At 40.9% G+C, this 12,758-nt stretch overlaps 1 protein-coding gene across 1 annotated transcript in view; it reads right to left on the bottom strand.

Annotated features, from left to right (window-relative positions):
• LOC122563026 (lysine-specific demethylase 9-like) overlaps positions 1 to 12,758 on the bottom strand; it is a 66,011-nt gene that overhangs the window by 34,078 nt on the left and 19,175 nt on the right. The window contains exon 2 of the mRNA XM_043716339.1: positions 10,131 to 10,801. Coding sequence (XP_043572274.1) covers positions 10,131 to 10,801 — 671 coding nt within the window. The remainder of the gene's footprint in view (positions 1 to 10,130; positions 10,802 to 12,758) is intronic.

Below are 12,758 nucleotides of genomic sequence, written 5' to 3'. Positions count from 1 at the left end.
AACAACACGTGATCGCTGCTTTTATGAATAGAGTACAAAAGCAAGGAAATTATATTAAATCTTTATGAATCACTGGTTAGGCATCAGCTAGAGGGCATGGATAGGATAAATGGACAAAGTCTTTTCCCTGGGGTGGGGGAGTTCAGAACTAGAGGGCCTAGGTTTAGGGTGAGATGAGAAAGATATGAAAGAGCCCAAAGGGGCAACTTTTTCACACAGAGGATGGTGCATGTATGAAATGAACTGCCAGAGGAAGTGGTGGAGGCTGGTACAATTGCAGCATTTAAAAGGCATCTGCATGGGTATATGAATAGGATGGGTTTGGAGGGATATGGGCCAGGTGCTGGCAGGTGGGACTAGAATTGGGTTGGGCATGGACAAGTTGGACCGAAGGGTCTGGTTCCGTGCTGTACATCTCTATGACTCTATAATTCTGGTGTATGAAAAATGAAGATTTTGAAGAGGGTGCACAGGAGGTTTGCTATAATGCAACCAATTATGAAGAATTTCAGTTACATGGCAAGAATATTGAAGTTGGATTTGGTCTCAGAGCAAAGAAGTTTAAGGATAGATTTAATTGTAGTGTTCAAAACCATGCAGTGTATTTATAGGTTAAAGAATACAGGTTTCTAGTCATGAAAAGTCAGTAGCCAGAAGAGAGATTTAAAAACATCTGAAAAAGAACCAGAAACAATGAGAAAATATTTACTCTCCACCCACACCACCCTAAATCTGCACAGTGTTGAAAGGGTAGTGAAAGGAGCTTCAATAATTATGGTTCAAAAAGAACTTTATAAATAAATACTTTTACTAGGTTTTGAAGAAAGGAGAGACTGAGCAAACTGAATAGCTCTACCTATGGGCCGAATAACCTTCTATGGATCTGTTTTTGCAATATTATTTGAAGGACAATTGCTGCTCTGATCTTCACAATAATTCAGTTCCATGGAATCTTTTACATCCAAAAAAGTTCACATCTCATTTGAAATACAACATCTCTGATGGCGTAGCATTCCCTCATCTCATCACCATCTTCTCCACAACAATCCAGGGATGGGCAACAACTGCTGGCCTGGCCAGTGATATTAATACCCCAAGAAAGAATAAAATAAATACTGCATTGCAGAGTTTCTACCCAGCAGCAAACCATAGCACCAGGGTATTTAAGGTAAGGCTGCTCATGATTGATGCAAATTCCAACACACGAAATCAACTGAAAACACAAAAATAAAAACAAAGAATTGCAGGTGCTGGAAACTCTACCAAATTTTAATGAAGAATCACTGGTCTCAGAGTCATACATCATCAAAACAGACCCTTTGGTCCAACCAGTATATGCTGAATATAATTCCAAACTAAACTAGTCCTACCTGCCTGTTCCTAGTCCATATCGCTGCAAACCTTCCCTATTCATGTGCAGAGGAACCTCGATTATCCAAATTCTGCAAGATCCAGATGCTTGGCTAAATTGTTATCTGGCATTTGATTATCCAACAAAATACTCCCCGCCCGTGTCATTCGGATAATCGAGGTTCCTCTGTGTTTATCCTAACTTGGTAATATCCTTGCTCTAACGGCAACCTGAACAGGGCACAGTATTCCAAAAGAGGCCTTACCAATGTCCTGCAAAACTTCCCAACTCCTGTACTCAAAAGACTGAGCAATGAAGGCAAGCATAGTAAATGCCTTTTTACCCATCTTATCTCTGTAAAAAAAGCTTCAAATAATTATATACCTGAACTCCTAGATCTCCCTGCTCTACAACACTATCTTAATTCTGCTTCTCCTTCTGCAGATGTTGCCAGACCTGATGGGATTCAGCTGAAAGTACAGCCAGCCAAAGCAAATTTACAAGGACTCCAGAAGACAGACTTGAGAATGTTACAAGAAAGCTTCTTAGTTGATCAATTCAGGAAATTAAAAAATGACATTCCAGGAACTGTTATGGGACAGTGACAAGAGGATAAAGAAGAATGATGATTTAATTGAGTTTAGCTTAAGAGCTTTGGTCTGCCTTCATCTGCAACATTGATCAGTCCTGGGCACCATAGCTCAGGAAGGATGTTATGGTTTACGAGAGGGTGAGGGAAGATTCACAAGAGTGATAGGTTAAGAGGATTAAACTCTGCATTGCATTGGTTTGCGTTCCATTGGGTTCAGGCAGTGGAATGGTGATAAACTTAAGGTCTTCAAAAATGATAAAGAAATTAGATAAGGTGGATACAAGGATTCAACCTCTGGTAGAGAAACAGAGGTGCAAAATTTTAAAATGAAAGCCGAGGAGAGAAATAGAGTAGTAATTAGCTGGTGGAAATTTTCTTTGTGGAAATCTCTTCCTTCAAAGGTTACAGAAAACAATTTTAATTTTAAGGGTGAGTGATACATTTCTATTGGGTAAGCGTACCAAGGGATCTGTATCAGAGACAGGCAAATGGAGAGGAAATACACATCTGCCATGATCTAACTGACAAACAGAACAGGCTCCAGGGCCTGAAAAGTTGCCATCTGTCCCTATGCTCTGTTGATGTTATACAGAGGATGACGAAACAGGTCACAGGCAATGTTGTCAAAAGTGACCAGTGATTTACCAACTGAAGGAGGAAGAAACCATGCATCAAAAGATCTAACTGGTTAACATTTACTAGCCTGCATTTTTGGCTGGCTTTGTTCAATAACATTTCAAGGAGCAAGGGGGGGAGCAAAGTATTGTCTGCAAACATTTCTTACTTTGAAGTAAATGCCAGACTTCAGCACTGTAAAGCAGAATTTAATTTCTGTGACAAAGACCAACAATGCTGCATAATGGTCTATTGCAGATTAAACTGGGCTGTCTTTAATAAATTTTGCGTTGTTACGTAAAGGTGGCTTGAAAGGCAGTATGGTAGTTCTATCCCTGAGCAAACAGGGAGACATGGGTGTAACTAGTTGAATCACTTCATTAACAGCATAATTGTGATCTTTTAATCTTTTTGTTTCATACATTAACTTTTTTAACAATTTATTTAAAAGAAAATCCTTCTAAATCAAATAAATCTCAGATAATGAAATAAACCCTTCCAAGGTCACTAATAATGGAGTAAAAATTGCCTCAGAACAGCATCAGCCTGAGGGAACCATTTGCAATGTGCAATTAATAATGGATTAGGAGTTGCTAACAATAAGTACTATCATTCTGACAGCCTGAAATGGCAGCATTTGAATAGCGAGATATTCCAAAACCATAAAAGCAGTACGGATCGTACAGGTTATTTCAATTCATCCAAAAATGGATAATTATCAATATTTCAAATGCTGCATGAATCAAGAGTCATCCCCCATCATATTTTCAGACAGAATGCTTTTCTAATACAGATCTGTAGTTGTACTTCTACTAAAGACTTAATGCACCAAAAAGGCAGCTGAATTTACACTGGTTTGCATCTCAAATTAAAACAAAACTCATTAAAGATACATACTAATTCGGTGTTGATATAAGAGCCAGTATAACTGGAAAATGCTATTATTTTGAGCAATTAATTGATTCAGGAGTTAAGACAGCAGATGCTGGAAACACATATCAGAAGCAAATAAACATCCTGCTGGATTTTTTTCTACAAGTGCTGCGAAATGGGACTAGAGTAGATAGGTGCTTAACGACTGATTGGGTATGATGGGCCAAAAGATCTCTTTCTGTAATGTGAAACTACATGAGTGTTCTGTGCATAATAAATTAAGTGAATTATCAAATCAATTAACATCTCCACTAGAACAAGTTTGCTTAAGGGATAAGGCAGGAATGTTCAAACAACTAGAAGCTGTTTTTCTTTTCAAACATCCAAGTACTGCCAAGACACACTGTCCTGAATCAGGAACAGCGTCACCCGAGGACACAGTCAGACAGCTGAGTTACAGCCTCTACGTGAGACTTCCAGCAAATATTTATAACCACTTGCTTACTCAGTCTCCCTGGCATTCTTCCAGCTTCCTCATTTATTCAGGAGCAGTACTAATCCTGGAGCAGCTCCTACAAAGGAACCCATTAGGTTAAATTCTAAAATGAACACAGACGCTTTATTGAATCTTCTGAAAAGCCATGACTGTATTCGAACAAGCCATCAGTGTTTCTAACAAAGGGCCAGTGTGCACAGAAGTTCATATTCCTTGCAACTTCCGTCATGACAGACCCCTGCAGTAAGGCACTGAGCTTTCCTTTTCCTCTATGCCACTTTCATTTCAAGGTCTGTTAAACAGGTAACGGTACTTGTGTGCTGCAGTGCTTGCTCAGTAAAGGCACCCCCTCATTTTTAAAACATATTTTGATATTGGTGTGTCAGCTGCGACTGAGCGTGCACTGTTCATTATTTGGTAGCATTTTCACCTCAAGTCAGAAGGCTGTTGGTTCATGCTCCACTCTGGTAGCTAGGGTTTGGAATGGACTGTCCAGAAGCATGATGGAGACAGGTTCAATCCAGACATTCAACAGCTAATGAGATGATTATTTGAACAGAAACAACGTGTTGGGTCCTGGGTAAATGGCGTGAGAATAACGGTCAGAGAGTCAGCATGGACATGATTGGTTGAGTGGCCACCTTCGATGCCATAACGATTCTGTGATTCAAGGAAAGATTAATAAACTCCATAATTCCTCCACCATCCTGTCTCAATGCTCTATCATGTACTAACCCATACATCAGCAGTTGAGCCTCCACTTTTGGGATGCAGAATTTCTGCAATAAGGGGAAATAATACCCAACCACCAGTCTCTCATAAGACCTCCAAATGTTTTTCAATACACCAATACTACAGATTTTAAAAAAGTGTTTTTAATCCCAAACTTTTCCTCTATGCCACTTTCATTTCAAGGTCTGTTATTTCAAGGTCATAGAGGATGTTTCAGAGTATTGTGCAACAAAATAAGATTATAAACAAGTGTAAGCTCAGAACAAACAAAGGTGTTACAAGCCTGGAAACAGATGGATTATACAGCTGAGCAGAACAGTTTATCCACATGTTTCAGTTTTACAGATCACATCATGTTAAACATTGACTTTCAGCAGGTAAGCTTGCTTGTGCTATCAGGCACTACAAACAGGAGGAAGTTTTAATTTGCAAAATATGATTACAATCAACATCTTAACCACACAACTACTAGATAGGTGGACATTGACAGAATATTGCATTAAATGGAGGTCAGCAGATATTTTTCCATTCAATTGAAGTGAAATATTACACCCAATTTCACTGAACTGTAGAATTAAGTGGCAATAATTAGCTCTAAGACATTCATATTGCAAACCACATCTAAATACCAGGAAAGAACATATAAAAGGCTTGTATTCATATAGCCACTTTCACAACCTGAGGAAATCCTAAAATGCTTCACAACCAAAGTACTGTTGAAGGAGTGCCACTGTGTAATGCAATCAACTTGAGCATAAATTCCTACAAACAGCAATGTGATGATTGTATAATATACTTGTGTGTTGTTAACAGAGGGATAAACAAGAGTCAGGACATCATTGTGTACAAAGAATAAAGAAAGTTAACAGCACAGGATCAGGCCTTTCGACCCTCCAAGCCTGCGCCAATCCAGATCCTCTATCTAAACTGTTGCCTATTTTCTGAGGGTCTGCATTCCGCTGCTCCCTGCTCATTCATGTATCTGTCTAGATACATCTTAAATGATGCTATTGTGCCCGCCTCTGCCACTTCTGCTGGCAACACGTTCCAGGCACACACCACCCTCTGCATAAAGAACTTGCCACACGTATCTCCCCAAAATATTTCCCCTCTCACTTTGAACTCATGACCCCTAGTAATTGAGTCCCCCGCCCTGGGAAAAAAAGCTTCTCGCTATCCAGCCTGTCTACACCTCTCATGATTTTGGAGACCTCAGTCAGGTCCCCCTCAACACCTCAGTCTTTCTAATGACAATAATCCTAACCTACTCAACCTCTCTTCATAGCTAGTGCCCTCTATACCAGGCAACAGCCTGGTGAATTTCTTCTGCACCCTCTCCAAAAGCATCCACAACCTTTTGGTAATATGGTAACCAGAACTGTACGCAGTATTCCAAACGCAGCCGAACCAAAATCTTCTAACTGTAACATGACCTGCCTACTCTTGTACTCAATACCCCGTCTGTTGAAGGAAAGCATGCCATATGCTTCTTGACTACTCCATCGACTGGTGTTGCCACCTTCAGGGTACAATGGACCTGAACACCCAGATCTCTCTGTACAACATGTTTCCCCAGGATTTTTCCATTTACTGTATAGTTCACTCTTGAATTGGATCTTCCAAAATTCATCACCTCGATTTTGACGGGACTGAATTCCATCTGCTGCATTCTCTGACAGTCCTCTTCATTATCTGCTACTCCATCAATCTTAGTGTCATCTGCAAACTTGCTAATCAGACCACCTATACTTTCCTCCAGATCATTTATATGTATCACAAACAACAGTGGCGTGGGACTCCACTAGTCACAGTTCTCCATTTTGAGAAACTCCCTTCCACTACTACTGCCTCCTGTTGCCCAGCCAGTTCTTCATCCATCTAGCTAGTACTATCTGGATGCCATGCAACTTCACTTTCTCCATCAGCCTACCTTATCAAACGCTTTACTGATGCGTATTTTTTCTATGGATGAGAGAATCGCAAGCAGAGTCAGCATTTACCTCCTTTGGACTGAGTAGCTTGCTTTGCAGAGGGCAGTTAGGAATCAACCACATCGCAGTAGGCCAGAGTCACATCAAGTAATTAGATTAGATTAAATTCCGTACAGTGTGGAAACAGGCTCTTCGGCCCAACAAGTCTACACTCACCCTCCGTAGAGTAACCCACCCAGACCCATTTCCCTCTGACTAATGCACCTAACACTATGGGCAATTTAGCATGGCGAATTCACCTGACCCGCACATCTTTGGACTGTGGGAGGAAACCCACACAGACACGGGGAGAATGTGCAAACTCCACACAGGCAGTCACCAGAGGTGAGAATTGAACCTGGGATGCAGGTGCTGTGAAGCAGCAGTACTAACCACTGAGCCACCCAATGATGACAGATTTCTTTCCTGATGGCCATTAATTAAATAGTTTTTTTAAAAATGTGGTAAATATTGGTTATCATGGCATCATTACTGAGACTTGTTCTATTGTCATGACTTATTAAACAAACAAATTCCAACAGCTGCTATGCTGGGATTTGAACCCATGTCTTGATAGCATTAACATGGGCCTCTGGACTACTGATCCAACAGCATCACCATTATACCACTATTCCCTGACTGAATCAGTTAGGAGCACTTTCACCCGAGTCAGAAGGTTTTCTGTTTGAGTGCTCCCTCAAGGTTGAATCTCCTGACCTGCACCATCAGAAATGCTATCTTTTGGATGAGACATTAAGCCGAGGCTCCTTATGTCCAACAAAACCAAAGAACTATGGATGGTCGAAATCCAAACCAAAAAAAGAAATTGCTGGAGAAACTCAGTAGGTCTGGCAGCATCTGTGGAGAAAAAGCACAGTCATTGCTTAATGTCTAGTGATCCTTCTTCAGAATTGCAATACTGGGACCAAAACTAGTAAAATCAAATTTGTTCATTTTGTTTCACAAGCTTGCAGGCTCAGAATGAGGTGAAACCTTGGTCAAGGCCTCTCATTAGACAATAGACAATAGGTGCAGGAGTAGGCCATTCTGCCCTTTGAGCCTGCACCACCATTCAATATGATCATGTCTGATCATCCTCAATCAGTATCCTGTTCCTGCCTTATATCCATAACCCTTGATTCCACTATCCTTGAGAGCTCTATCCAACTCTTTCTTAAATGAATCCAGAGACTGGGCCTCCACTGCCCTCTGGGACAGAGCATTCCACACAGCCACCACTCTCTGGGTGAAGAAGTTTCTCCTCATCTCTGTCCTAAATGGTCTACCCCGTATTTTTAAGCTGTGTCCTCTGGTTCGGCACTCACCCATCAGCTGAAACATGCTTCCTGCCTCCAGAGTGTCCAATCCTTTCATAATCTTATATGTCTCAATCAGATCCCCTCTCAGTCTTCTAAACTCAAGGGTATACAAGCTCAGTCGCTCCAGTCTTTCAGCGTAAGGTAGTCCCACCATTCCAGGAATTGGCCACCTACCTCAATAGCAGAATGTCTTTCCTCAAATTTGGAGACCAGAACTGCACACAATACTCCAGGTGTGATCTCTCCAGGGCCCTGTACAACTGCAGAAGAACCTCTTTGCTTCTATACTCAATCCCTCTTGTTATGAAGGCCAGCATGCTATTAGCCTTCTTCACTACCTGCTGTACCTGCATGCTTGCCTTCATTGACTGGTGTACAAGAACACCCAGATCTCTTTGTACTGTCCCTTTACCTAAATTGATTCCATTTAGGTAGTAATCTGCCTTCCTGTTCTTGCCACCAAAGTGGATAACCATACATTTATCCACATTAAACTGCATCTGCCATGCATCTGACCACTTACCTAGCCTGTCTAGGTCACCCTATAATCCTCCTAACATCCTCCTCACATTTCACCCTGCCACCCAGCTTAGTATCATCAGCACATTTGCTAATGTTATTACTAATACCATCTTCTATATCATCAATATATATTGTAAAAAGCTGCGGTCCCAGCACGGATCCCTGCAGTACCCCACTGGTCACTGTCTGCCATTCCGAAATGGAGCCGTTTATCACTACTCTTTGTTGCCTGTCAGCCAACCAACTTTCAATCCAAGTTAGTACTTTAGTTTCAACAAAATTATCCTGACAATCTGACAATAGTTGCTCACTTGAGAAACGCCTGAGTTACTCAATATTTAGATACCATTGACACAGGGACATGCAGACAGACATGCAAATGCACTGGATGAAGTATCCCGGGTGTAACTAATTTACAAGGATTTACATAACATTTATAACACCGAGATAAGCCATTCAGCCCATCAGGTGTATTAATTCTATGAAGATTTGTGTGTTATTTGGAAACAAGTTCTAAAAGTGCATGAAATAATGGATGGTTTTAAATTTGATTGTTATTTATATTTCAGAAGTGAAGACAATTTTACTTTTATATTTGTATTCCATGTGTAGCGATAGGGTGTCTAGAAATGTATTTATATGCATTTTAATGAAGTGATTACATCACTGAAGTGAACAGTACAGTGCATTAGGGAAAAAAAACTATTGTCTAGTGAAACAAATTAGTATCACAGAAAGACAGAACCATCCCGATGAAGAGGTTTTATTGAGAGAAAAAAGGTAAGGGTACAAGTTTAGATTAGATTAGATTACTGAGTGTGGAAACAGGCCCTTCGGGCCAACAATTCCACACTGACCCTCTGAAGAGCAGCCCACCCATACCCATTCCTCTACATTTACCCTTTCACCTAACACTACGGGCAATTTAGCATGGCCAATTCACCTAACCTGCACATTTTTGGACTGTGGGAGGAAACCGGAGCACCCGGAGGAAACCCACGCAGACATGGTGAGAATGTGCAAACTCCACGCAGACAGTTGCCTGAAGCGGGAATTGAACCCAGGTCTTTGGCGCTGTGTGAGGCAGCAGTGCTAACCACTGTGCCACCGTGCCATTAGCTTAGCAGTCTCCAAAATAGTCTGGGTTGAAAGACGTGCTGAGCGGCCAGTAATAGGAAAGCTCCAGAAATAGTAACAAAGTGCTCGTAAGTGTCTTGATAGTTCCTCCAGCTACAAGCCTTTCAGACTGAGTTCCAGATAGCCATCACCCTCTGGATGAAAAGAAATCCTTTAATAATCGTCTCTAAATCTCCTGCTCCTTATTTTAAATCTATGCCTCTTTGTTCTTGATCCCTCGAAGGAGCAAAGTTTTGTCTATTTGTATACCTCAATTTTGAACAGCTAAACCAAGTCATCTTCAGCCTTCTTTGCTCAAAGGAAAACAAGCCCAAGCTCTCCGGTCTCTCTTCACACCCGAAACATTCCAGCCAGGCAACATCCCAGTGAACCGCTTCCGCACCCACTTCTTTTCAGAACAATTCTGTTAGCATGCAGGGCACATTCTGGATTTCCAACTATCAATTCCCAAGCCCTTTCTTTTCATTTATATTTTAAAGAATGAACTATAAATAACTAGAAAGTGTAGGAAACAAATTCTTACCTGAGCACGAAAGTTCGAGATGGTTGTAGTTTCTATATCCTTCTTCCCCAATATTTCCATTTTCACAGGAGTGTTGGGGAAGTTGAAAGCAAAATAATCTAGAAAGTCTGGCAGGTAAGCTGCGGCTCCATGTACAATAGCCATTACATAATGAGCTGCACTCTTTTCATTTTCACTGAAAGTCAAAGCAAGAAATTCCTCAGCAAACCTCTCCATCTCCATAGGAGACAAAAACGAGAGTTCATCCATGTAGGCATGGAGCACTGGTGCACCACCATTTGGTTGATGCTCCACGTGAATGAAGTGGGCAAATTTAGAGGAACCTGTCCGTAAGAGTCCCTTACGTACACAGTGGTCTCTGTGAGATAAGTATGGTAACTGTGCACCTGAGGGGATGGCACAATGGCTCATTTTCAGATCCAATCTGTCAAGCTGTTCATTATGTTCTACAGAGGATTTGTTGATTACACTCGATTCATCCAAGGAACCGTGCCCCAAAGTGTCCAGGTCAATGTTAGTGATTCCTGCACAGGTCGTCTGCACCTCTTTGTTGTACATTTTTAGTCGTCTCGGTCGTTCACCTTCCCGATGTTTCTTTTTCTTCTTTTTCTTTGTCTTTTTACCCAAGTATTCATCCAGTCTTCGGCTTTTCCCATTTTCATCTGAGCCACCTGTGATGGGGAATAAATTCCAAGGTTGTATCAAATCTATTCTGTACAATTGCAAATCTAAACCTTAGGCTTTATGCTTTCCTTTGCCTATTATGTAGAGGCAGGATCAGTAACAACATAGGAATGATCTAATTGTTAGCATTCCGAGATGTTTATAGGGTATTAACTAAATTATTATGATGTACACATGAATAATTCTACTGCAAAAATAAGTTCTGAAAAGTCCCGTTGAGAACATACAGTACATCATACAAACAAAAGGATTTGGGAACAGTAGGCAGCCATTCAGCCCAGCTGTTCATACAGATCACAGATGACCTAGCTATGCGGTCAACTCCACGCTCCTGTCTGCCCCTCACCAATCAAAATCTACTGTAGCATGGAATAAATACAATGATACAGTCTCCACATTTTCCATGGAAGAGATTTCCTCAATTGTACACAGTACATGAGATATGGTCTCAACAAGAATTTCCTACCTCATATTCCACTTGCTTTGCAATAAATGCAAATATTCCATTTGTCTTGCTGCACCTGCAATCTACCTTTGTGGTACATGCAGCAGGCCACCCAGACTCCTTGGACTTCTGTAATCTACTGCCATTTAAATTGAATACTGCTATGCTATCTTTGCTACAAAAGTGAACAAGCTTATTTACTTTCTCACTAACTTTGTGCTAGCGGCAAATTTAGCTCCCTTATTTTCAGTCTGACATTCAAGTCACTGATACAGATTACAAATGGTTAAGGTCCCAGCAGTCTTGCCTGGCACTCCATTATTTACCGCTGGCTAACCCAAAAATGAACTACTTATCCCTGCTCTGCTTCCTTATAGCCAACCAATCTTGTATCCATACTGACATGTTACCTCTGACACTATGAGCTCCTATTTTGCGTAGTAACATTTGACATGGTACTTTATTAAATTCCTTTTTTGATTTATTTAACATTTAATTTGTTTTGTAATTAATTTTGTACCATCATTAAAACACTTCGCTTGTGGCTAATATATTGAGCTTTGTTGATATTTTTGACTGACCTAAGGTGAGGAGTACAGATATAGTTCGGAAATGAAAGACCATTAACCTTTAATCCTCAGATAGCCTGTACTCTGTCAGTGAGAGGTTTGCACACGAGAATTTGAGAGACTAAGTTTTTGTATATGTTTAAATTGGGTTAAATGCCAGTGCAGTTTAACAAAGCAGATTTTTGGTTATATTAATCAAGAAATACCATTCAATCAGCAGGCACAGGTCTATACAAGTTCACTTCACAAGCATATAGTGTCAGCATTAGAGATCTTAAAAACTGGAATCACGTTTCAAATGACTGGTGTGTATTTGGGTGCCAAAAGCTCTAATGAAATGTGAATAGATGCCACATAGATCTGATATTCAAGACGACTGCAGTCTGCAGCTTAATGCAAGAGGTGATATTGGACACTGAAGACGACAGCTCTGGACAAGGTTATTTGGACCATCATAGTCTGATTTCCTATGACTGGCATGCTACTAGATAAACTATAGTAACTAGGAGTTAAATTAAAAAGTGGAATCTCCAAGAAATTCATAGTGCCTTGAAAGTGGAATTGCAGGTAGACAGGATAGTGAAGGAGGAGTTTGTTGTGCTTTCCTTTATTGGTCAGTGAACTGAGTACAGGAGTTGGGAGGTCATGTTGCGGCTATACAGAACATTGGTTAGGCCACTTCTGGAATATTGCGTGTAATTCTGGTCTCCTTCCTATCGGAAAGATGTTGTGAAACTTGAAAGGGTTCAGAAAAGATTTACAAGTATGTTGCCAGGGTTGGAAGATTTGAGTTATAGGGAGAGGCTGAACAGGCTGGGGCTGTTTTCCCTGGAGCGTCGGAGGCTGAGGGGTGACCTTATAGAGATCTACAAAATTATGAGGGGCATGGATAGGGTAAATAGGTAAAGTCTTTTCCCTGGGGTGGGGGAG

This window comes from Chiloscyllium plagiosum, chromosome 26 (assembly GCF_004010195.1).
Source record: "Chiloscyllium plagiosum isolate BGI_BamShark_2017 chromosome 26, ASM401019v2, whole genome shotgun sequence".
In the NCBI taxonomy this organism is placed as follows: domain Eukaryota; kingdom Metazoa; phylum Chordata; class Chondrichthyes; order Orectolobiformes; family Hemiscylliidae; genus Chiloscyllium; species Chiloscyllium plagiosum.
This window is presented reverse-complemented; position numbering and strand designations above follow the sequence as displayed.